This window comes from Rana temporaria, chromosome 7, assembly GCF_905171775.1.
Source record: "Rana temporaria chromosome 7, aRanTem1.1, whole genome shotgun sequence".
Lineage (NCBI taxonomy): Eukaryota > Metazoa > Chordata > Amphibia > Anura > Ranidae > Rana > Rana temporaria.
Genome location: NC_053495.1, coordinates 101,247,860 through 101,275,292, shown reverse-complemented (window position 1 = coordinate 101,275,292; position 27,433 = coordinate 101,247,860). Strand labels below are relative to the sequence as shown.

Sequence of the window (27,433 nt, the reverse complement as noted above, 5' to 3'; positions counted from 1 at the left end):
GAAAGTACTAATGAATATATGTTTAATTCTATCAACTATTTATACTTTATTTCTTTTAACGCAGATGTGTAAATTGGGGAAAGCTGGTAGGGGGCCCCAGTGCATTACTTTGCCCAGGGGCCCATGATGCTATTAAGACGGCCCTTGTCAGAATATATACCATCAATGAAGGAGAAGGGCGGGTATTAGTCAAATTACCTGTTCACATTATCATAATATGATATTCTCCAGTTACAGCCTAATACTCACTTCTGTTACATAGTCTTTTCAATGGTTCATTATAGAACCACCTTACCAAGCCTCACTATATTGGAAAATATATCTGATTTTAATATTTATTCTTATAGGAGTTCCAAAAGTGTCAATGCCTGAAGTAACTCCTGGGTATTACTTGCAGCTTGGTCACATTCCATGCTCTGTTGAAAGTCTCATACCTATAACCTTGCACTTCAGTAAAAATGGGGTTCGACTTGGTCCAGAACAAAAGTTCAGGTAAGTTCAAAATGTTATACAAAAAATTGTAGCGCTAAAATATAAATTAAAAAATAAGACACTGAAAGTCTATATCAACACTGAGTGGCAGTGTAATCAGATGCAAGTCCATGTGATTGTGTAAACGTTGATAGATGAATAAACCATGTGCAGTAAATGATTCCAAACACCACAGTGATTCACGGTAAATTAATCATGTGAAAACAACCACCACCAAAAGGGGAGGCTTACCAGATATATTGAACCCAAATAAGCGTACGCTCAAAGGGTCAATAAAAGCTGAATGTGAATTGGTGGAAGACACATCAACAGGAACTGGATATACAATCGGCAGGATACCCTGAAGACATCACTTGAACCAGGACAGGGGGAAGTATCAGCAACTTGGAGGTAACTCTCAGAGGATCAGACCATACCCAGAGTGCATGAAGGAAAACGAGAGGCACATAGTGTGATACCGTAACAACTTAGAAGGTTTTATAAAGGTTAAAAACACTTAGTTTCGATGAGTACAAAGGACATCAATATAAAAATGCGCATGGCAGCAGTAGAGTCCCGACGCGTTTCACAATAGTTTGCATCATGTGGGTTCAAAATGTTAATACCTAAGATTTGTACTATAAATTAGTATATGCCTGTATATGAGATTGGTGTACAAAAACTGGGGAGTGCAAACTTTGGTGCAGCTCTGCATAGAAACCAATCGGCTTCCAGTTTTTCTTTTCAAAGTTTAATTGAACAAGCTGAAGTTAAAGAGCGGATTGGCCACAATAAACAGCTGCACCAGATTTTGCACTCTCGAGTTTTAGAAAATCGACTCAATGTGTTATACGAGAATGGCTATTCCATGTTCTTTCTTAGGATGTGTTAATGTGATATACAAAGTTGTTTATTCATTTTATGAATGCAACATTTGATCAAATAATATCTAGTGATTCTGCCATTAATTTGTTTGTTTAGGTTTTTCCTGTTATACAATGACATATCTCTCCCAAGTGTGCTTCATTGTTGTCACCCAGTCACATTTGCCCCTCTTGGGAACTAAATTGACATTACAAAGCCATGGTCCACCATTGTGACTATAAGGAAGCAGATTCAGAGCAATGACCTGTAGCCAGCTGGAGACAATGCCGATAGTCAGGAAGTGGCTGGACGAAAACAAATGTAAAAAAGTATTTAATGAAAGAAAAAGTGTTTCAACAAAGTAAATGTTGTTTGGTTAGAGTTTAGAACTACTTTAATATGCAGATATGTGGGAGAGCAGATGATGAAAAGCTTTTGATGTATGGGGTTGGCAAAATACAAGTTAAGTAAGGGCTGGCAGAAAGAACTACAGCTGTCAGCAGAGAGCAAGGCATCCAAAACTACCAAACGTGTGTTAAGTTAAGAGGATTCTCTTGACACCGTAGTTCTTGAAAACAAAGTAGACTATTAATCTGTGTGGTGGGACAGGTACCGCATATACTCGAGTATAAGCCCGAGTTTTTCAGACCTTTTTTTAGGGCTGAAAATACCCCCCCAGAGGCTGTGGGTGTCCATCGTTTAAAACTCGCTGTGTCCTCCTGGTCCCTTCCGTGATAGGCAGAACTGTGTCTGCTGAGAAACGCCTATCACAAACGTTCTCTCATCCTCGGGTTTCCCAGCAGACACTGTTTTCAGTGTTCCGCCAATCACGGACTCCCTTTTCATCCTCGGACAAGAGGACATCCGTGATAAGCGGAACACTGAACACAGTGTCTGCTGGGAAACTGAGCCTGAGGATGAGAGATTGTCCATGATAGGCGGAACTGTGTCTGCTGAGAAACGCCTATCACGGAAGGGACCAGGAGGAGACCGTGAGTTTTAAACAATGAATGGACACCCGTAGCCTGTCAATTTCAGGTACACTGACAATGGGCACAGTGACAATGGGCACTGTGACAATGGGCACAGTGAGGATGGGCAAAGTGACAATGGGCACAGTGAGGATGGGCAAAGTGACAATGGGCACAGTGAGGATTGGCTCAGTGACAATGGGCACAGTGAGGGTGGGCACAGTGAGGGTGGGCACAGTGACAATGGGCACAGTGAGGATTGACAGTGAGGATGGGCACAGTGAGGATGGGCACAGTGAGGTTGCAATGGGCACAGTGAGGTTGCAATGGGCACAGTGATGTTGGCACAGTGAGGTTGGCAGAGTGAGGTTGGCACAGTGAGGTTGCAATGGACACAGTGAGGTTGGGCACAGTAATGTTGCAATGGGCACAGTGAGGCGTGCAAATGGGCATTGTTGACCCTCTTTTCCGCTTACAGTAGCTGCTGCATTCTCACCCTAGGCTTATGCCGCGTACACACGATCATTTATCGGGTTGTAAAAAATTATGTTTTTTTTTATGTCATTAAAAACGATCGTGTTTGGGCTTCAGAGCATTTTTTCGGGTTCTAAAAAATGGGCAAAAAAAAATTCGAACGTGCACTATTTTTTCACGTTTTTAACGTTGTCGTTTTTTCGGGTTCTAAAAAATGGTCGTGTGTGGGCTTTAACGACGTGAAAAATCCGTGCATGCTCAGAAGCAAGTTATGAGATGGGAGCGCTTGTTCTGGTAAAACTACCGTTCGTAATGGAGTAAGCACATTCATCACGCTGTAACAGACAGAAAAGCACAAATCGTCTTTTACTAACACGAAATCAGCTAAAGCAGCCCCAAGGGTGGCGCCATCCGCATGGAACTTCCCCTTTATAGTGCTGTAGTACGTGTTGTTGTACGTCACCGCGCTTTTCTAGAGCATTTTTTTTTCACGATCGTGTGTAGGCAAGGCTGTTTTAATGAACAAGTTTAAAAAAACGTTGTTTTTTCTAGAGCCTGAAAAACTTCATTTTTTAGAACCCGAAAAATGATCGCGTGTACGCGGCATTATACTCGAGTCAATAAGTTTTCCCATTTTTTTGTGGTAAAATCAGGTACCTCGGCTTATACTCGGGTCGGCTTATACTCGAGTATATACGGTAAGTATAATGCCGCATACACACGTTCGGTTTGTCTGATGGACCGTTTTCATCAGACTAACCGATCGTGTGTGGGCCCCATCGTTTTTTTATCCATCGGTTAAAAAACGAGGAACTTGTTTTAAAAATATATGATGGTTAACTAAGGCCGCGTACACACGATCGGTCCATCCGATGAAAAACGGTCTGATGGATCGTTTTCAAAAAAACTATTGTGTCAGAACGCAGTGACGTAAAACACAACGACGTGCTGAAAAAACAAAGTTCAATGCTTCCAAGCATGCGTCGACTTGATTCTGAGCATGCATGGATTTTTAACCGATGGACGTGCCTACAAACGATTGTTTTTTTTTCCGGTTAGGTATCCATCAGTTAAATTTAAAACAAGATTGCTTTTTTTTTAACCTATGGATAAATAACCGATGGGGCCCACACACGATCGGTTTGGACCGATGAAAACGGTCCATCAGACCCTTCTCATTGGTTTAACCGATTGTGTGTACGCGGCCTAACCGATAGAAAAAAACGATCTGTGGGCATGTCCATCGGTTAAAAATCCATGCAAGCTCAGAATCAAGTCGACAGATGCTTGGAAGCATTGAACTTCATTTTTCTCAGCACATCGTTGTGTTTCACGTCACCGCGTTCTGACACAATTGTTTTTTTAACTGATGGTGTGTAGGCACGATGAAAGTCAGCTTCATCGGATATCTGATGAAGAAATCCATCAGTCCATTTTCATCAGATGAACCAATCGTGCGTAATATCTTTTCTTTTGAGGTGGACCTTTCTACTGCTCTTTAAATTTAATATATTTTTTTTATTATTTATATAGTGTTTATATAGTTATTGTGACATTATTTAGTGCATGTTAGTAATAAAAATGAAAGCAATAATTTCTAAATTTGTATTTGTAGAGAATCAGTCAATACAAGTTGGGTAATAGCCAATGTCTCTTCCCTTGATGAGGGCTATTATGACTGTTTTGTTACTAGCAGTGCAGGAAGTGGACGAGCCCGGACATTTCTAGATGTAAATGGTAAGTACTAAAATAATGGGACATCAAATTATTACTATACAGTAGATTCATGGCTCTAGCTAAGCACCTTAAAAAATTATAGGAAGTACATTGATATATGATGTTTGTGTATTATTACAAATCCGTTTATATTAATAAAGTTCATCTCATGTACTGTTGTATGTATTTGAATCTTAGTGAAATGCAAGCAAAATTATCTAGATAGGTGAGTGTAGAATAGATCTATTCTACTGCTGTTTAAAAATATACTCTACAGTCTGTTGACTCCTTTTTTCTGAAGATTCCAAGTTTACATTTGGACAAATCTCTTTCCTACCCCTAAAATCTCTAGCTTTTAGATGACTTTAACCTGCTCAAAGCTGAATTCGAGAATGTGCCAAAAACAACCCTTACAGCCCACACTGCAAGAGTTAAATGTTCATTTAAGAGGTAACATGTTCAGTTGCAAGCTCCATATATCGTCTGACCCTGGATGCAGGCTGTTTGCAGTTGGTATCCTCTGTAAACGTCAGTCTATAACATTGTTATGGCGTGACATGTAAAGTAAAGCTTGTTTAGTCTAGGGATAGCTGAACAGTCAATATTGCTTGCATAACTCCTTGGTCCATATGGCTCCTCCTCTCTACTCCTCTCTCTGAAGCTCAAGTTTGTGGCCTTAACTACAGCTCATGCAATGCAGGGCTATTACCTATTTATTGTAAATTGTGGGGACGAGCACTGCAGTCCAAAGCGGCTGTAGGGGACTGGTTGCATGGGTCAAGAGAGACTCCAGAGCTAATAGTAAGGTAAGTATTTCTCCTTATCTGTGCAGCCCTAGACTAAATAAGAATTTACCCATTAATGGGAGGGATTGTCAGGCTACTGTAAACATCACGGTACCCTGTCATAGATCTTTCAAAGAGTTTAATCGGAAAGAACATATCTCCAGCATCCCTTTAGACATGCATATTCCTTGCTTCTGGCTAGTAGGTGCTACAGACTTTAGCTGTGCAATCTGCTGAACAGTTACATGATTGGTAACATAATCAGCATCCTGCACCACCCAGGGATTGTGCACATGCAGAGGGATTCTGGGATGTATTCTGGGATATAATGCTCAGGAACAAGATAGTTGATGGCAGAGAAAGCTAATAGCTGTGAGAGGTGGGCAATGATGATTGAAGTCATTCAGACTTCACGATAAAGTTGGGCTCAAGATAGTTGCAGCAGATTTAAAGGGTTATATTGTAGAGATGCAAGTTTGCTGGGGATTAAGATTAATCAATTTCAACATAGGACAGGACTTGCTATAAGGAAAAAAAGTTTGGCTATAGTTCAGCTTTAAAGAGTATGTAAACTCTTAATATGTTCAAAGTTCCTTTGCTGGAGATCCTGCCAATCCTGACAGCACTTTCTTTTGAAGGCTTACAAAGTCAAGCCATTGCCTTGCAATTAGCAGCACTGCTGTTAGCTTACTGTTTAAGTTTCATCAGTTGACAATAGGGCTGCCTGACTTATAGACCTGACAGACAGCTTATCGGTCAACTGAATGACTACAAATGGCATGCTATCAAGGCTGCTGATAATTGTGAGACAGCGGCTTAGTTTTGTTAGCTGGAAACAGGAAGTGCTGTTGCTAACAGGATCCTCCAGATAAAAAGCTTTGCAAAAGATTCACAAAAATAATTTGCTTTTGAAACTGATATAAGGTGATACGTGATGTCAAACATACTGAAGAAAAGATTCCAAGTTTATATACGTTTTACATACTGTTCATTACACCAAGGATGGGTCCTGGGTGGGGATTATTTTCTATTTGGGTTATGGTCCCTTTAAGGGAAATGGTTGGTGTATTTAGGGGTCTCACCCATGCAGGGTGAGAATTTCCGGGACAGTCAAGCATAAAGGAGAGAACTGACTTGCTGTTCTTTCTGCATTAATCATTGCCTATTTGGGACCCGGAATATTGGAGGTTCAGAGTGAAATTCGGGTGGTAAAGAACATTGACCCTGATTACGAGGACTCTGGTCCCAAATTGGTTAAGCAGCACTTAAGACAGGAATCTCCTAGTGCTGGCTATGGAGTAGTAGGAGTTTGGGAGAGGAGACCTGTCTGAGTGCTGCATGCTTGCTGGAAGCTGCCATACAACTGAAGCTGTACATTACTAACTTTGGGTAAATTCCTTACATAAACTTTGTATGTCTTATATACTTGTGTCTTATTTACTTGTGCTAAAGACAAGCAGTCTTGATGTAGTCAAGCTAGTCTTGTTTACTGCTGGAAACTCTGTTTCATTTGCTTTAAAGACAAGTGCTATACCCTTGAGCTTTACAAGATACATTAAAAAGCAATGTATTGTATTATAATACTAATATTTTAATGATATATATGTTGTTCTTTGCTGTATTATTATTTTGTAGAACCACCACCTGTAATTAAAGCTTCAAATAATATCACCATCAACATTGGAAAGCAAGCAATATTGAGTTGCAATGTTTTAAGCACCGTCAGTTACAATTTAACATGGCTGAGAAACAAACTTGATTTACGTCAGGCAAGTGTTTCAGGGATTCAGGTTCTGAGTAATAACTCTCTGAAGATAATAAGTGTGGATATTACCGATGCAGGGGAGTATATCTGCTTTGCATCAAATGAAGGTGGAACAGCTGCAGCTTCTGTAATTCTTACTGTACAAGGTAATGGCAATTGTTAACTGGAAGGAAATACTGAAAACTGACTCTATGACCAAATACTGACCAATGTCTCCCTGTCATCATTTCTCTTTACCTGATGATATTAATCTTGTGTGGGTTAATTATAAGCCATTTTGAACTCTCCTTTGTGAGGGTCATCAGAATATGGTAATCCCCACTCTTCACACACTGTGGTGTTCTACATGATGGTTCCATTGCTGAAAAGCTTGGAGGCTCTTTTGGGATTCTCAATCTCTTTATTTTTAATATACGCAAGAGGACTTTTCAATCGCTTTTTGGGTCTTCAGTGGGGCTCTTTTTTTCTCAACTTATATGTATACACTTATATGTGAACGTTTTGTTTTTTCATGTTAGACACTTGTATGTTGTGTTTATGTGATTTTTTTTATGTGCTGCACTGATGTTTTTTCAATGTATGCATACCATGTATTAGCGTATTGTGCCAGCTGCTTTGTGATATCACACATTTGGGGTCCTAGCACGGTTTTCCTTCTTTGATTACATACAATATATGGACACGGCTATATTTGGTCAATAGATTCCTCAACAACACCCCCTAGCAAGGTACTCCCTCATTTTAAAGGACACTTGGTCTGGTATGGTTTGGGAAGAACACATGCCCTTATCCCCACCCTCCCTCCTCTTCCCAAACCAGCCACGTTGCATGCTCAGTTGATGATCTGGTATGGATCATTTCTAATTTTCCCAGAGTTAGAAATATGCAAGCTGACATTATTGCCTTGATTTTAAAGGTGAAGGCTCTGGGGCTGTCACCTTACTCCAAGCTTCACTAGTGATTCATTGACCTGAACTATGGACTTTGGACCAGAGGCATAGCTAGTGAAAATGGTGCCTATGGCAAGCATTGAAACTGCGCCCCTGTCAAAACATTTGAAACCCATCTGTCGGATAACCTTAGATAATCCAGCTTAACATGACAGGCAGACTACTAGCACTTTCAAAAGAAGATGTGTTGAAATAAATCCGCGCAAGTATATTTAAAAACACCAGTGACAGCAAAAGTATTTGGTATTGGACTAGGTATGGTTGAAGGTGACCAGTGGACAGCTGGCTCTACTAATTGCTTCCACCTAAGTGGAGCAAGAAAGTGTTGAGAAGAAAAAGAAAGTAGAGTTGGCGCTGGTCCTACGGAGCCAAATGCTCCATAAAAGAGGCTCCTAGTGTAAGGTGCAGTGTGCAAAATATACACAAAGTGCTAAACGATCCAAAGTGCCAAGTGCCTATGTAAACTACTAGAATGATTCCACGGTATATATCATAAAAGCAGCTATGAAAATAAATACAAAATTACATAAAATATATATCACAGTGCTGTGCAAATTAAAGTGCTATTGTAAACACTGCTAGGTAAAGACAATGTGCAAAACGTAAAATTCCTGTACCATTACGGTACCTATGTTAACCCTTTAAAAGATGTGCTGATAAACAAAATATATATTTTTTTTCAGTGCAATATAATGTCCATATTGGAAGTAAACAAATCCAATTGCCAAGTGCTGAATGATTCTAAAAGTGCTTTGTGCTCTTGTTGTATGCCGTGATCACTGCAATCCGTACTCTTATACACTCCGCACTCACCAACTTTTTCACCCCTTCTTTGGGTCTGGTGCCTTCACAGTATAGGCCACTGTGTAGCCCTCTGGCCGTTACTCGTCCCCCTGCGCTGATGACGTTAGTCCAGTAATAGCCCATACATAGGAGAGAAAGGAGCCCCAGATAGTGTAGTATTGTTTTATACTCTATTTAAATAAACGAAAAATGGGTACACACATGTAGACAAAAACAGTGTGGCATATAATGTTGACAAAAGTCTGATGCCTGGAAACGATGTGACGTTCGTAACGTGTTCTACCGGTTTCGTCGCGTGACTTCATCTGGAACACGCTGAGCGTCACTTTCACTTCCTTTTTATAGCAGACCGTGACCTGTCTGCCACCATTTTGGGTGTGATATTGAAGACTGGAGCCTGAAATAGATCGCCCACCATTTTGGGTAGGTTTTTGAAGACCGAAGACCACAAATAGTCAGGCAGCGGCCATGTTTGGTGGAATTTTGGAGACATAAGTCTTACTTCCTATAATTAAATTGTTAGTATTAGCCTGACGGCCGTTTACATTTTTTTTGGAGACACAGATTGATACAAGGTTGTAAAACATGCTATGGGTTACTGGAATCTTGTAATGTCTAATCCCCAAGTCACAATGTGCTTTATTAAGACGGATAACAACAAGCTCAAAAAATTGGTTAAAACTAGGTTAAAAAAATATTAAATATATTAAATATATATGTGCCATGGTAATGCACTAACCCTATTATGTTCCTACATCAATTAAGGCGAAAATAAACCAGGAATAAGAATATGCATGAATCAATAAAATTAAATGTGGTGATATATTTTAAATGAAAATATAAAATAAAAATAAAAATAAATATGAATAAAGAATGTTACTACTATCCAAATACCCCCTACCATTTGTGTAATTAAATTGGAAGTGTCTTAGTTGGAAGATAATTATAAAACCTAATAAAATGGGAATTAGGTAAAATATAGAATAAAGCCCTGTACACACGATCGGTCCATCCGATAAAAATGGTCTGATGGACCGTTTTCATCGGTTAACCGATGAAGCTGACTGATGGTCAGTCGTGCCTACACACCATCGGTTAAAAAAACAATCGTGTCAGAACACGGTGACGTAAAACACAACGACGTGCTGAAAAAAACGAAGTTCAATGCTTCCAAGCATGCGTCGACTTGATTCTGAGCATGCGTGGATTTTTAACCGATGGCCGTGCCTACAAACAATCGTTTTTTTTCTATCGGTTAGGTATCCATCGGGTACATTTAAAACAAGATTGCTTTTTTTAACCTAAGGATAAATAACCGATGGGGCCCACACACGATCGGTTTGGTCCGATGAAAACGGTCCATCAGACCGTTCTCATCGGTTTGACCGATTGTGTGTATGCAGCATAAGTGTTAAAACTTTAAAAATTGGTTAGGAAACAGTTAAGATCTAGATCTATGTTCATGCCTGAGGGCTGGAGAGTGTCTAGCTGAAAAATCCATCGGGTCTCATTCTGAGATACTTTAATCTTTTTATTTTCCCCTCTCCAATGAAATTATGAACTTGAAATGAAGAATCTTCTGAGTGTACCAGACACATATAAAAAGTTGAGAGGAAATCCTAAGGGTGAATATGAAAAGAAACTAAAAATGTTTGTTAAAAAAGGGGAAGATAGGGGCATCCTTACCAAAAAGGAAGCCACGTTGCTCACACCCGAGGCGGCAAGGACACCTGTTATATATTATGTCCCTATATATTATGTCCCTAAAATACATAACGATCAGCACATCTTTTAAAGGGTTAACATAGGTACCCTAATGGTACAGGAATTTTACATTTTGCACATTGTCTTTACCTAGCAGTGTTTACATAGCACAATAGCACTTTAACTTGCACAGCACTGTGATATATATTTTATGTAATTTTTTATTTATTTTCATAGCTGCATTTCTGATATATACTGTGGAATCATTCTAGGCACATAGGCACTTGGGGCCAGATTCACATATAATTACGTTGCTCCTGGGCAGCGTAACGTATGTGATTTACGTTACACCGCCGCAGGTTTACAGCGTAAGTGCCTGATTCTCAGAACACTTACCTGTAAACTTGCGGCGGTGTATCGTAAATGCACTCGTACTGCGCATGCTCCGTCGGGTAAATTACCCGACGTGCATTGCGCTACATGACGTCACACCGACGTCATTTGCTTAGACGTTAACGTAAATGGTGTCCAGTGCCATTCACAGACGTCTTACGCAAACGACGTTGATTTTAAAATTTTGTCGCGGGAACGACGGCCATACTTAACATGGCTTAGGACAACTAGGGCTCAGCCCTAATTTTACGCGGCGCAACTCGACGGAAACGACGTACAGTTAGATCGACGGGCTGTTCGGACGTTTGGGGATCGCCGTAAGTATTCATTTGCATATTCTACGCCGGCCGCAACGGCCTCGTCACCTAGCGGCCAGCCTAGAATTGCATCCTTAAGATCCGACAGTGTAATTCCATTACACCTGTCGGATCTTAGGGCTAGCTATGCGTAACTGATTCTATGAATCAGTCGCACAGTTAAGACGGCCCTAACACAGAGATATGATGGCGTATCAGGAGATACGCTGTCGTTTCTCTTTGGTGAATCTGGCCCTTGGCACTTTGGAACGTTTAGCACTTTGTGTATATTTTGCACACTGCACCTTACACTAGGAGCCTCTTTTCTGGAGCATTTGGCTCCGTAGGACCAGCGCCAACCCTACTTTCCTTTTCTTCTCAACACTTTCAAAAGAAGGTCAACATTGGCAGGCTTGGTATTTAAATCTGAATTTAAATCAACTTGATTTAAATCTAATTCACCCTGTTTAGTGCCCCCCCAGTTCTCTCAGTCTCCTTCCTCAATGTCCTCTCAGTTCTATGTGTGTCACCTTCATTAACATCCCGTCAATTTCTTGTGTCACCTTCATTACTATTCCCTCAGTTGTTCCCCTGTGTTACCTTCGTATCCCCTCACTTATCAGCTTCTTTATTGTCCCCCACTTGTGTCACCTTCTACTTCATTAATGTCCCCCACTTGCAGTGGCGGTGTGTCCATAAGGGCACATGGGCGACATGCCAATTCTCCAGCCACCCCCTCTAGGTATCATGGATAGATTCAATCTATCCATGGCTGCCTCTGCCACCCCCTATTCAGGCACCCAGCCCCTTTTCGGGGTGCTGGCCGCCTGAATTACAGTGGCGTGGGGTGTTTTTGAAGCACTTGATTAGAGCCATAGGCTCTAACAGGCATCAAAAATGGTGACCTAGAAGTGCCATGTGGAGGAGGAGGAGAAATTGACGTGCCATGCGGGCAGGACAGGGGCAGCCGTGGATCCGAGCCAGCAAGGAGGAGCCTAGTCACCACTGCAGAATCCCGCCGGGCCAGAGAAGGAGGTGAGTGGAGCCTGGAGGAGACATAGTCGTCACAGCATGAACAAGTGTGAACAGCATGAACCCTGGCTGCAAGTCACTCTGTCTGGGCACCACGGCCGTAAGAGAGGAGGTGGGTGAAGTCAAAGTACAGCACACCGCTAGCTATGTGCCTCGCTCTTCTGGACCTCCCTCTGAGACTCTGCTTGTGATGTCACTGGTTGCTAGACGCCAAGCGGGGTGGCCCTATCAACTAGTTACGGCAATCAGCTTTAGGGTGTCTGACTGGCTGTGTGTCTTCATTTCATTCTGGGATACTGTGGGCACTCTACTTGTTACCCAGCCACTCACTAGCGTCCCCTTCATACGGCGCCCATGGCACATTCCATATCTGCCATACCTTGGATACACCACTGCTCTGGACACAACATAACTAGGCACATGTTTGTTTCAGGTCAGTGGTTCACTAGGTGGATAAGCCTGGCTTAGGTAAAAGACCTGAAGCTTTCACATTTTTGAGTCATGTTCAAAATTACTTTAGGGGAAAACAAATTCCTTTCCTGTAAAATGTGTTTGCATTTGATTATTACAGCATTTGTTCACTGCTTAAAGTGGATGTAAACCCTCACATACCCAGTGAAGTGAACAGCCTCAGATGATACACAGAGATTAAACAAATTCTCCTACCTAGGTTTTTCTTGTATATCTGCCATCTTCCTCTCTCTACACCTCTTCTAAAGCACAGACTTCTTCATCTGTCAGCAGCACATAGGAAAGGGTGGAGAGGCTGCAGTTACACTGTTAGAGAACTGATTGGAGGACAGGCACACACCCCCATCCACACAGCTGAAGAACTGTGTTCTGAATAGACAAGCTCCATTCTGAGCTCTACCTCCCCATCCCTCCTGACACAAATTGTCTAATGTGTCAGGAAAACTTCTCAGAAATTAGTCATGCTCATAACAAATGAACAAAGCACCAGTGAGAAACGACACTTAGCGCTTAGAGCTTTGGGGAGAGATAAGTAAACACTGCAGATATATGTGCTTTGCTCAAATTCCATGACTGGGGTTTCCAACCATTTTACTAAACTATCATAATTAGCTTTTTATGGTTTTATTTTCTAATTCTTTGCAGACCCACCCAAAGTTTTAGTAGAGCCCAAAAATGAAACATTTACTAAAGGACTTAGAATTAAGCTGAAATGCTCTGCAACGGGATTCCCTGTGCCTCAGATTGTTTGGACCCACAACGACATGTTCCTTACGTACTCTAGCAGGTGAGATATATAATTTATATTATTTTATTCTATAGGGACACCACAAAAAAAATTTAATTTTCCAGAGTGTGAAGTATTATCAATAAAGTTGCCCTGCGGATGATTGAAAGGTCTGCCCCTCCATTCATAGATCAACTTTCATTCATAGAATCTGCAGTAATGGCTTCTATAATGGGAGGAGCTGGGCAGAAGGGCAACATAGTTGGACTCCTTAAAGCCCCCTCAACTATATTAACCCCCACCACACCAGAAGATTACAGCAGAGGGGATGGGGTAGACATTGGAGGTAAACTTGTTTGTAGGTAAACTTAGGCTTTAAACTACTGTGTTCACAAATATTTTACCTTTGCCTTGGAATTGCTTTTCTGAAATTGCCACCACACTTGATTTAGTTCACATTTTATTTACCATTATTATTTTCTACAGATATGTGATAACTGAAGATGGCAGCTTTATTATTAAAAATGCAGTGGAAAAAGATTCTGGAATTTACACATGTCTGGCTGCTAACAATGCTGGAACAGATAGACAGACATCCAAACTTACTTACATAGGTAAGTGTATAAAGTTTAAATATGTATCGGAGCAGTGTTTTTTAAAAGTACTTTATAAATACATGCAGAAAACTAGACCATGTTTTTTTTTGACAAAGGGCTGAAAAAATGCATGTAAAAAGCAAAACAAGTGAAGTAAAACGAAAAAAATATGTGTTATTCAATGAATGTTTGTATGTACAGTACTAACAGTTGACTAAAACTGTACAGTAAAGCTGTAGTGGTTTCTCATGGACTTTCCTGAATGCAGCTTGCCTGTGTGCAAGATCCTAGCATGAGTCCCCTTCAATCAATGTTTAAACAGTAAAGACGATATGTAAACATTTGCAATACCCATAAGATTAACCTGTTTGGTTTTACCAGCATTGCCATAACTCAGTATTAATGGTTCCTTAAAATTAGGATTTTTACATCTCTCCTAAATATTTATGTTTGAAATTCCAGTTTTAGCTTTTTTTCTGTTAGATGTTACAGTAGTTGGCTTTTGCGATTTAGATGCTGAAAATTGTGTCTTCTGTCTTCTAAGTTATTTCCTTTCATAAATGAATTGATAGCAACTTTTGCATTGTTTGTTCCAGAGGCCCCTGTGGTGACAGTTTTCAGAAAAGAAATGTTAATAGCAGTTGATACCGAGGCAAATATAGAATGCAAGGCAACGGGGATTCCAGAGCCACAGTTTGATTGGTATAAAGGTATAAACCAGAATTATATTGTAGTTTAGCATTTAGTAACTGTTAATATGATGCAATGCCTATTGATCTTGTCATTTATTCATTCAGGAGATGTAAAGTTGAGTACATCCTCACACATTTCTATTGATCACATTCATGGAACACTAGCAATTAAAAGTACACAGTATATTAATGCTGGGGAATATACTTGTGAGGCAAGGAATGAAGCAGGAAAATCAAGTGGAAAAGTAACAATTACTGTTGGTGGTAAGGCCTTATTTTGTCTTTTATTGTAATGATTTTTGTTAATGACGCAGATGCAGAAATAGTATTTTTGCATAGCAGAGTGAGAGTGCATATTTGGCATGCTCTAGATAATCTAGGGTAAAAAAGAATGTACAGTGCCTTTAGAAAGTATTTACCCCCTTGGTGTTTTTCCTATTTTTGTTGCATTACAATCTGAAATGTGTATTTTTCATTGTGACACAAGCAATAATTTCAACCAAAGAAGCACAAATCTTGCGTGTGCATAATTATTCACCACTTTTGCCATGAAACCCCTAAGGTATGGTCAATCCAATTAACTTCAGGATTCCCATACTGCAAATAGATGATTATATAAGGTCCACCTGTATGAAAATCACATGTTACATGATCTGTCACATGATGTCAGTATATATAAAATACATATTTTCTGAAAGGCCCGAGTCTGCAATATCACTTAGCATGTAACATGAAGTCCAAGGAGCTCTCCATATAGGTCATAAGCTGTAGAGAAGTATAGATCAGGATTGGGTTATAAAAAAAATCTCAAACTTTGAACATCCCAAGGAAAACAATTACATTCATTATATTAAAAAAAAATGATATGGCAACACTTCAACTATAGACTTGACAAGAGAAAACTGTCTAACAAAACTCACAGACCAGGCAAAAAGAGCATTAATCCGAGATGCAACAAAAATATCATAGATAACTCTGTAGTTGAAAACATCTACAGTGGAGATGGGTGCATCTGTCCATAGGACTACTTTAAAGCAGAACTAAAGGAAAAACTCTGGGCCAGATTCAGGTATCTTTGGCGTATCTCTGCGGAATTCAAATTCGGCGGGTAGTGGGCGTGTATCATTTAAATGAATCGCGTCCCCGTGCCGAACGAACTGCGCATGCGCCGTCCGTAAAATATCCCAGTGTGCATTGCTCCAAATGACGTCGCAAGGACGTCATTGGTTTCGACGTGAAAGTAAATGACGTCCAGCCCCATTCACGGACGACTTATGCAAACGACGTAACTTTTTAAAATTTCGACGCGGGTACAATGGCCATATTTAACATTGGCTGCGCCGGGGCAACTTTACGCCGGGAAAAGCCTAATGTAAACGTTGTAACTTTACTGCGTCGGCCGCGCGTACGTTCGGGAATTTGCGTATCTAGCTAATTTGCATACTCGACACGGGAATCGATGGAAGCGCCACCTAGCGGGCAAAAAAACTGCAGTTTAGATCCGACGGCGTAAGAGACTTACGCCTGTCGGATCTAATGGATATCTATGCGTAACTGATTCTAAGAATCAGTCGCATAGATACGACGGCCCAGATTAGAACTTATGACGGCGTGCATGGCGCTGCGCCGTCGTAAGTCCTTTGTGAATCTGGGCCTCTGTTTTTCATTTTGGATGGAGTAAGGAAGTATTATAACTCCTGTCAGTTTTTATTTTGGCCATCTGCGCTGTCTCCGAGCACCGCCGCCGACATATACCAAGCGCAGTACACTCGGGTACACTCGGCTAGGCTCAGCCACGCTAGGCTCCTCTCGCAGGGCGTGACCGCGAGCGGAGCTGAGCGTGGCCGAGCCTAGCCGAGTGTACTGCGCTCGGTATATGTCAGCGGCGGAGCTCAGAGACAGGGGGTCGGCGTATAATGCGAACCCACGATTTGCCCTGTTTTTAAGGGGAAAAAAGTGCGCGTTATACGCCGATAAATACAGTAATTACCAAGAGATGCAGTAACTTATAAAAGGACATTAGAGCTTACTATCTATTATTGTGTTATAATTGAACATTGTAAAAGTGAGCGTTTTGCTACCATTTTTTTTATATAAAAATAAATAGGAAAAGACAAGATAGAATAAGGAGAAAAGAAAAGACTAAAAAGAAAGTAAAGATGAGAAGAAAAAAGACAGGATTAGTAGAGGTTTCCAGGGATTTCTTAGTAACAATATATATAAATAGTATCTATTCAGCAGTTATTCAAAACAAAGTTAAATAGTTACATAGTTATCAAGGTCTTAGTAAAGAAGTGTCAAAATTAGGAGAAAAAAAATGGGTCACCCAAGGATTCCATATTTTCTCAAATTTATGTATATTTTCTTTGAATATGGCATCTGTTTTCGAGAGGATAATGGCTTGATCTATTCTATTCATAGTTTCCGAAAACATTAATGATGAGGACTTCCATGATTTGGCAATGGTCTGCTTTGTGGCTGTGGTAATTTGTAGAAGTTTAAATTGGGCATAAGAGATTTGGGTAGGCTTTAAATTTAGAAGTGCAATTGTCGGATCTGGGATGATAGTTTTCTTGAATAATTTAGAGAGATAAGAAATAAGATAAGTAAGATGTTTATGAAAGATGTGTAAGATCTTGGGTTATTGAATTTTATTGAATTTTTTAAGGGTGCCAGGTTTATTAGCTTTAAAGTAGAATTTGTGTATAGATTTATGTAATGTTTTGTCCACCGATTCTGATAGGAATAGGTCAAGATTCGAACTTGCCTTATCAAGTTGTGTTTTTGACACTGGTGTAGGGTGTGATTGGAAATTTGCGTGACCTTTAATTATTTTTCTAGTTTTTGTTGTAGTTGTCGTTTCTTCTTTTTTAAGGTATGATGCTTGTCGTAAACAGATCCCTCTAGGAACAGGTTTATGGGCTTCCCACAATGTTAGTGGGGATATATCAGGAGTATCATTGTTTCCCAGATATTCTTTTATTGCTGATTCTAAGTTGATGAATGTGATGGGTGTGTGAGAATTGAATCGTTTATGTGCCATGTGGGGTCTTGAGCTTTTGGAATTAAAGAAGTAAAGGTTGAAATTATCGCACAGTGATCTGTCCAAGTATAAGGTTTAATAGAAGAATTAAGCAATTCTGGTGACATACTTATAGATATTAGGAAATGATTAATACGTGAAAAAGATTTATGTGGGTGGGAATAAAAAGAGAATTGACGTTTTGAAGAATTAATTTCACGCCAGGAATACCATAAATCAAAAGTGTGCCCATTTTAGGGAAATATATTACTTGTAGTAAGTGAGAGAGGAATTAAGTTGGTCTTTTATTGGGTGCATTATAAGAAACAATTGTGATTGGGATATCACATAGGTGTCCCAAAAGTATGAGATAGCGGCCTTCTGGATCTTTTATTTCTGTTATGAGGGTAAAAGGTGTTGTTTGGCGAAATGCTATTAATACTCCTCTGCGTTTTGATTTAGCTGAGGCAGTAAAAACTTGGGGGTAGCATGTCCCAAAATATTTAGGGGTTGAAGTTTCAGTAAAATGCGTCTCTTGGAGGCACACTATATGGGCTTTTGAGGAGGACAGATATCTGAATACTTTAGTTTGCTTCTGAGGAATGTTTAGACCTTGGACATTTAAGGTTAGGACATTTAAAGGAGCCATATATAATTCTTACATAAGATATAACGATATATTACTGTTATCATTTGCAGAATCAGAGAAACCCTGGGGAAAGACCAGAAAAAAGGAGAAGCAGATGAGAGAAAAAAGAAAATAAAAATCATATATTTAATAATAAATTATAATTACTAATATATGTAACCCTAGTGGAGGAGAGTCTTAGGACAGAAAACACGGGGGCAACAGTGACCAATTCTCGGGTCCCCCGCGAGCAAAAATTATGAAAATTCTATTTAGACATCCGATTTTGGTTGTACTCCTTAAAAATAAGCAAACATAAGAGTAAGATTAAATAGTATTCCTTTTAACAAATCCTTAATTAGTTATATATAAATATTTGCACGTAAGGTTATATATTTTAACTTATATAATATATTAATAACTTGAAATATCTAAAATTAAAGGTAAGATAGGTAAACCGTAAAGTTGAATGAGCTTCAGAGAGAAATTCAGAATGCATTCAGTCCATTGTGTCCAGTGGATCCATGTCTGGGCAATTGAATCGACCCCTTTTTGATGAACTTTGTCTGCTTCTGTCAGTTCCAGGCTTAGAGGCACTTTGTGGAGAATTGGATGTTGTATGTCAACAAGTGCTGGTTAAGGGCTTAGATTTTGCAAGGTGTTCTGTAATTCTTCGGAGAATCTGCATGAATATTTGGTACCTTGAAAAGTAAAACGAATAGGGATAGGGGATAAGGGATATGGTGGTGTTGGAGATTTTGGAGCAAGGGTTTCAGCGCATGCTGTTTAACAACTGTTATTGGGGATAGGTCAGAGCAAAGCTCTATGGATTCTGTCCATTTCCAATCTTTCAATTGGGATTAAAGGTGGTAATTCCTGAAAAAGAGCAGCCATAGTCGATTGAAGGTCAATGATTGACACAGGTATAACTCTTATGCGGAGGCTTGATCAACGTGTCCTATTTTCAAAGTCCTCCAAACGCTGTTGCAGCTTTGGATTTTCATCTTTAAGAGTCTCAAATTCATTGTCATGTGAAAGTACATTTGTTTCAATGTCATCCATTCTGTTTTCCAAGTCAGCTGTGCGTTGGCCTAATTCACGTATTTCTTTTGTCATTTTCTCTACAATTTGGTCAGAGGTCTGCTTTAAAGCTTTCTGTAGCATTTTCTCGATTTGCTTTAATATATTTGGGTGTAATATATCCGCTTGCTGTGGCTGGGAGCTGGCGCTGTATTACCTGTCTGTGTCATATAATTCCTGAGGTAAATGCAGCTGCTTCTTGTCAGCTCGTGCTTTAGCTGTGTGAGGAGAATTTGACTGAGCCATATTACAGGAGCCTCTGGGCAGCTTTTTCTTGTGGCTTTTCACTTTTTTTTTCTCGTGTAGCTCCCAAAACTATTCTATTTGGTTCACAGGGTACTGAGGAGGATATCAGTATGCTTTATGTTTAGTTATCCTGCCCTTCGGGCATCTGAGGTGGCCGTGGAAGAACAGAGCCTCAGCGGGACATGTCCATCGCTGTCCACTCCGCGCATGCACCCTCTTCTAATTTCTAATGTAAACACAGAGCACATGCTGTAGGACCATGAGTTGAGCTGCTATGAAAAGAACTTTAACAACCTCAATGTTTCTCTGAACTTTGATGATATATAGCTTTACAAAGCTATAGCAGTCTGTAAGCACTTGCTTTTTATGTTTAGCTTGTTACTGTTTTTAAAGAATATGTAAACAATAATAAACATAAACATAATGAATGAATTGAATGTACACATCATGGCAGATGTCCATGACAACGATGCAACAGTGACAATGCCTTCAATTTATTTTCACTTTCCTTTTTTTACTTCTCTTTCTTCTTCAGTTCTTTTTTCTTTTGCTTATACATTCATGTCTCTTTCCTATATATGTTTTCCATTGTTATTTTTCTACTTCAGTTCTTCCTAAATATTTAAGAAATCAAAGCCTATAACAATACTGGAATGCAGATGCCGTAGAATGTTTGTGCTGCATTTTTTAAGCAAAACATATATACAGTCTCTCAGCAAGTGCATTCAAAATTTTCAGTCACTTTAGAAAATAAAATTCTTCTGAGCTTGCCTTGATATTTTCATTAAACACAGTTTCAAGTTTTATATACAGTTTTTTACATTTTAATTGTTTACATTAACTCTGTATTAAACGAATACTTTTTTGGGGGGGGGGGGTGGTTAGCTTTCTTCTTCTGTATTAAACAGTTCAAGACCTACTTTTTATGTATTTTGTGTTCTGATAATCTCTCAAAGTGTCTATATTTTTGTCTATAGATGTTATTGAAATATTTATTAATATATTTTCTGCTTTTCTAGCTGCTCCTGTGTTCACACAGAGCCCTAGTGATATAGCAATAGATATTGGATCAAATGTAATTTTGCCTTGTTCGGTCCAAGGATTCCCAGAACCAAAAATAAAATGGAGTAAGTTAACTGGAACAACAGCATCATCAAAGCCACTTGTACCACAGCAGAAGACTGGAGCACTAAAGATTACCAGTAAGACTTATTATACATTACATTTTCTCATGAAATTATTATTTATAGCTCTGTGACTGAAATCCCAGGATCTGTATTGTAACAGGTAGTGGCTGTTTTTTAAAAAAAAAAAACGATATATACAATAATATACCTTCTTAGACCCAGTCAGTGGGGACACTTGCTGACTTGGAAAAATCCACAGCCAGCTTAACTCTTCAATAAGACACAGACGTTAAATTTAAGTCAATTTTACATCAGATGAACTTAGCGCAAAGGGTGTTTTTCCAGCCTTTTGTAGTGAAAACAATGATTCTCTATACCTGGCCCCTGTAATGACTAACACTGACTGAGCAACCATGGAAATAAATGGAGGATCCAGCTAGGACTAAACTAACTAGCCCTAAATACAAAGGCAGTAAAGAGAGCGATATCAACTACAGAAAATAAAGCAGGTAAAGTGGCCCTGAACTACCACTAGATGTCAGCAGAACCTGCAGTTCAATGCAAAAAATACATAGTTACATAGTTGGTAATAGTTGGTAAGGTTGAATAAAGTCCATCCAGTTCAACCTACAGTATGTTGGTGTGTGTTCATGTAGATAATTATTTCCCATATCCCTGTATATTGTGTTCAATAAGATGTCCAAGAGTCTTTTGAAACTATCAATACTTCATCTTGACACCACTGATTGTGGAAAATAGTTTAACATCCTTAGTGCCCTGACAGTGAAAAACCCCCTGCCCAGACAAAGGTTAAACCGCTTCTTTTCCAATCTCATTGTGTGACCCCGTGTCCTCTTACACTCCCTGAGATTGAATGGTTTCCTACACAGAGATTACCACTGAGTTTTTTTTATATCGCTACAGTATCATATCTCCTCTCAAGCGTCTTCTCTCCAGGGAGAATAAATTTAGCGCTTGTAGTTGCTGCCCGTATTTGAGGTCCTCCAGCCCCCTTATTATTTTTTTTGTCCTTTTTTGAACTCTCTCCAGTTCCAGCATATCCTTTCTAAGAATTGGTGACCAGAACTGGATGGAATACTCCAGATGTGGCTGAACCAGAGTTTTATAAAGTTCCTGTACATCCTTTGAAATTATTTTACATTGAGCTTCAGCTATCCAAGAAGCATAGGTGTGCACAGTCTATTGCATTAGGGTGTGCACCCAAAAGCTGAAACACACATGCCTGTGTGTGTATATATATATATATATATATATATTGTGACAGTATGCGAGGTGCGATACATGATCATAGGTACATTTCACCTCGCATACGTTCCATTATGAGAGACTGAACCGGAATCCATTCCGGGTTTTACAGCCTCTGGGCCTGGCTAGGATTCCGGTCCGGATGTTTGGGTCCACTGGAGTCCACAATCAGCTGGACTTTAAATGTCCAGGAAGAGAGCACAACAGGGCTCTGGCTTGAAACTCAGGAAGGGACCTGAGTGAGGGGAGCGCTGAGTGCTGGACTGAAAAGGTTTGCTTTACTACATGTTTTGTGGGTGTCAGGGACTAGCCCCACACTGTATAGAGAGGAGATCCTGTTTGTTTAGTTTAGCGCCGGACGGCAAGGATTTAATTTATTGTTTTGTTTATTTTAATCTGCAAACCGTTTATAAATAAAATCTGGCATCCGCCAGACTTAAAAGAAAGTGCCTGCTTACAGACTGTGATTTCAGAAAAGGTGATCCCCACAAGCTAATCCCTCACACGTAGTGGAGAATGCGGGCACTTTTCTGAAAATGGAAGAAATGTTAAAGGCCCTGCTACAGGCCAATGCAGCCCAGCGGGAAACCAACCGCCAAGTCGCAGAGGCCGCTGCAGCACAACAGGCTGCCCAGCAGGAGATAAACCGCCAAGTCGCAGAGGCCGCTGCAGCACAACACCGCCAAGTCGCAGAGGCCGTTGCAGCACAACACCGCCAAGTCGCAGAGGCCGTTGCAGCACAACACGCTGCCCAGCAGGAGATGAACCGACAGTTTGCCGAAGCTCTGGTGGAACTGAAAAAGGGGTCCGCACCTCCGGTGTTAGCGGAACCAAAGATTGTACGTGCTTCCTACCACCTGCAAAAGATGACACCGGCGGATGATGTTGAGGCGTACATGGCGACTTTCGAGAGAGTCGCTGACCGCGAAGGATGGCCAAAAGAGCAGTGGGCGGGACTATTGGCCCCATTCCTAACAGGAGAACCCCAAAAGGCCTATTTTGACCTAGAACCAGATAAGGCCCAGGACTATGAGACTCTAAAGACAGAAATACTCGCACGCTTGGGTGTCACCATGGCAGTCCGGGCCCAGCGCGTGCATCAGTGGTCCTATTCCAGCAACCAGCCACCCCGGTCACAAATGTTTGACCTGGTCCACCTCACCAGGAAGTGGTTGCAGCCAGAGACTCTGACCAGCCCTCAGATTGTGGAGCGTGTGGTAATGGACCGGTACCTGCGTGCGCTCCCTGCTACCCTGAGAAAGTGGGTCGGACAGGGGGACCCCAACACTGCAGCCCAAATGGTGGACCTAGTGGAGAGGTACAGTGCTACCGAGGACTTAATAAACCCACCCACGCCCCACTTCAGAGTGTCTCGGGGTGCAAGATCTCCCAACGGTTCGGGTAAGACTGTTCCGGGGTTCAAGAGTTTGGGGAGAGTGGATAAGACTGTTGTTACAGCAGATGAGACTGTAGGTCCTAGACCTGGAGACTGGCCAAAGAAGCCAGGAAGGTTTTTGGGACCGGTAAGAGGACTGGGGGTAGGGCAAATACGGTGTTTTCGTTGCCATGCATTAGGCCATATTGCTGCAAACTGCCCTCTAAATGATGAACCTATGCAATGTGATTATGTTGATAGGGTAAGACGCCTTTCTCTGTTTGCACAGGTCGCATGTGTTGCGACAGGTCAGCGTCGCCTGGAAAAACAAATGTGCGTTATTTCAGTAGATGGCAAGCCTCTTACAGCCCTGCTAGACTCTGGTAGTGTGGTGACCTTAGTCAGGAGTGTGTGTGTAGACCCCGCAAAACTACACCCCAGTTGTATTGGGGTAATATGCATCCATGGGGACACTCGGGACTACCAGACAGCGGTGGTTGAGGTTGATACCCCCTGGGGCTGTGTAACACATTCAGTGGGGGTGGTACCTTCACTGCTCCATGAAGCCTTAGTGGGAAGGGACTTTCCTCATTTTTGGAAGTTATGGGAGAGTGAAGGGAGGCCCGTAGATAGCGCTCCCCCTCCTGGGGAACCGGAGGACTTAGAAGCTAGCACCCAGCCTGAGGGTAACGAACAGGAAACCTCGCCTGACCCTGACATGGAGAGTAGCCAAAATGTGGTACCCGACTTGGAGGTCAGGAGGGAAGATTTCTGTACCGAGCAGCTGCGAGAGCCCACCCTCATGAATGCCAGGGAAAATGTTAAGGTGTTGGATGGGGAACCGGTGGATCCTAATTGGGTGGTGTCCTTTCCCTACATGGCAATTAAAAACCATTTGTTATATCGGGTGATAAAACATGGAGAGGAAGAGGTAGAACAGCTACTGGTTCCCAAACCCTTTCGCAGGGTGGTGCTAGACCTGGCTCATGGTCACGTAATGGGGGGACATCTCGGGGTCGAAAAAACCAGGGAGAGAATCACCCAAAGATTCTTCTGGCCCGGTTTGCATGCAGAGGTCAAGGAGTACTGTGAATCGTGCCCCGAGTGCCAAATGTCAGCACCATCGCCCCATTTTCGCAGCCCCCTTGTTCCTCTACCAATAATTGAGGTCCCCTTTGAAAGGATTGGCATGGACCTGGTGGGGCCGGTCGTGAAATCTGCCCGAGGTCACCAGCATATTCTGGTGATCCTGGACTATGCGACTCGCTATCCTGAGGCCATACCCTTTGCGTAACACCTCCGCCAAGGTTATTGCCAAGGAATTAGTCCAGGTGTTTAGTCGAGTAGGGATCCCAAAAGAGATCTTGACCGATCAAGGCACTCCTTTTATGTCAAGGGTTACCAAGGAATTGTGTAGATTGTACAAAATCTCCCATCTCCGTACTTCTGTCTACCACCCCCAGACAGATGGTCTGGTCGAAAGGTTTAATAAAACCTTGAAGAGTATGTTGAAAAAGGTGGTTGACAAGGATGGGAGAGACTGGGATTTTTTGCTACCATATCTCATGTTTGCCATACGAGAGGTTCCACAGGCCTCCACAGGCTATTCCCCCTTTGAGCTCTTGTATGGTAGGCATCCCAGGGGCCTGCTAGATATTGCTAAAGAAACGTGGGAAGGAGAGGTCAGCCCATATAGGAGCATCATAGAGCACGTCTCCTTGATGCAGGACCGAATTGCAGCCGTTCTGCCCCTAGTACGGGAACATATGGAGCGAGCCCAGGAGGCCCAAAGGAGGGTCTATAACCGGGGTGCCAAGGTCCGTACTTTCAACCCGGGGGACAGAGTGTTGGTACTGGTTCCCACGGTAGAAAGCAAGTTTTTAGCCAAGTGGCAGGGTCCCTTTGAGGTTGTCCAAAGGGTGGGGGAGGTAAACTACAAAGTCTACCAGCCAGGGAAAAGGAAACCACACCAAATTTACCATGTAAATCTCTTAAAGCCCTGGAAGGACCGAGAGACTTTACTGGCCACGTCCCCACTTCCAACAGACCGGATACCCGTGATACCTGACGTTCCCATCACGGATTCCCTGTCTGTAGCACAGCAAAGTGACGTTAGGGCATTTGTGCAGAAAAATAGAGACTTTTTCTCCCCCTTACCCGGACTGACCAACACGATCCAACATGACATAGTGACGGAACCAGGGGTTCGGGTAAATGTAAAACCATATAGAATTCCAGAGGCCCGGCGAGAGGCAGTTGCGGAAGAAATAAAAAATATGTTAGAGTTGGATGTGATCGAGGAGTCTCACAGTGAGTGGTCAAGTCCCATAGTGCTGGTCCCAAAACCTGATGGCAGTATTAGGTTTTGTAATGATTTTAGAAAACTTAACAGTGTGTCCAAATTTGACGCCTACCCGATGCCCCGGGTCGACGAACTTGTGGACAGGTTGGGACAGGCTCGCTACATAACGACCCTAGACCTAACGAAAGGTTATTGGCAGATACCGCTTACTGAATCGGCCAAGGAGAAGACTGCCTTTTCCACTCCTGAGGGCTCGTTTCAGTATAAGCGGATGCCGTTTGGTCTGCACGGAGCCCCTGCATCATTCCAGCGAATGATGGACAAAATTTTGAGACCACATCGCTCGTATGCAGCGGCGTACTTGGACGATGTGGTCATCCACAGCCCAGATTGGGAATCGCACCTGCTCCGTGTACAAGTGGTCGTAGATTCCCTTAGGGAAGCACATCTCACGGCCAATCCAAAGAAATGTGCCATAGGCCTGGAGGAGGCCAAATACCTTGGGTACATTATTGGCCGGGGAATGGTCAAGCCGCAGACCAATAAGATTGAGGCAATTCAAAAATGGCCCCAACCAGTCAATAAAAAACAAGTGAGGGCCTTCCTGGGCATTACGGGGTATTACAGGCGTTTTATACCCAATTTTGCCACCATTGCCGCCCCCTTGACCGATCTAACGAAGGGTAAGGGGTCGGTCATGGTCAAATGGAACCCCGAAGCCGAGGGGGCATTTCAGAAGTTAAAACAGGCTCTTTGTATGGTACCCGTACTAGTAACCCCGGATTTTAGCCAGGAGTTTGTTATACAGACGGATGCCTCTGAGGTGGGACTAGGGGCCGTACTGTCACAGATCAGGGATGGTGAGGAGCACCCAGTGGTATACCTGAGCAGGAAGCTGAACAAGCACGAGAAAAATTATGCCATCGTAGAAAAGGAGTGTCTCGCCATTAAGTGGGCCTTAGACTCCCTGAGGTATTACCTACTGGGGAGGTCATTTAAGCTGGTCACAGACCATGCTCCCCTGAAGTGGATGTGTGATAACAGGGAGAAAAATGCTCGTGTGACAAGGTGGTTCCTGGCTCTACAGCCTTTTAAATTTACGGTGGAGCACAGGCCAGGGAAGCTCCAAAATAATGCAGATGCCCTCTCCCGTGTGCACTGTATGGTTGGGTCAAGTGCTCAGCCGCAGGGGCTTGAGCAGAGGGGGAGGATATGTGACAGTATGCGAGGTGCGATACATGATCATAGGTACATTTCACCTCGCATACGTTCCATTATGAGAGACTGAACCGGAATCCATTCCGGGTTTTACAGCCTCTGGGCCTGGCTAGGATTCCGGTCCGGATGTTTGGGTCCACTGGAGTCCACAATCAGCTGGACTTTAAATGTCCAGGAAGAGAGCACAACAGGGCTCTGGCTTGAAACTCAGGAAGGGACCTGAGTGAGGGGAGCGCTGAGTGCTGGACTGAAAAGGTTTGCTTTACTACATGTTTTGTGGGTGTCAGGGACTAGCCCCACACTGTATAGAGAGGAGATCCTGTTTGTTTAGTTTAGCGCCGGACGGCAAGGATTTAATTTATTGTTTTGTTTATTTTAATCTGCAAACCGTTTATAAATAAAATCTGGCATCCGCCAGACTTAAAAGAAAGTGCCTGCTTACAGACTGTGATTTCAGA

General features: G+C 41.8%; 1 protein-coding gene across 2 annotated transcripts in view; it reads left to right on the top strand.

Annotated features, from left to right (window-relative positions):
* Positions 1-27,433, top strand: part of HMCN1 (hemicentin 1) — a 384,153-nt gene that overhangs the window by 54,202 nt on the left and 302,518 nt on the right. For both annotated transcript variants that reach the window (XM_040359793.1, XM_040359792.1), the window contains exons 9-16: positions 348-492; positions 4,396-4,517; positions 6,917-7,192; positions 13,342-13,483; positions 13,910-14,037; positions 14,616-14,729; positions 14,817-14,975; positions 20,707-20,889. In XM_040359793.1, coding sequence (XP_040215727.1) covers positions 348-492; positions 4,396-4,517; positions 6,917-7,192; positions 13,342-13,483; positions 13,910-14,037; positions 14,616-14,729; positions 14,817-14,975; positions 20,707-20,889 — 1,269 coding nt within the window. The remainder of the gene's footprint in view (positions 1-347; positions 493-4,395; positions 4,518-6,916; positions 7,193-13,341; positions 13,484-13,909; positions 14,038-14,615; positions 14,730-14,816; positions 14,976-20,706; positions 20,890-27,433) is intronic.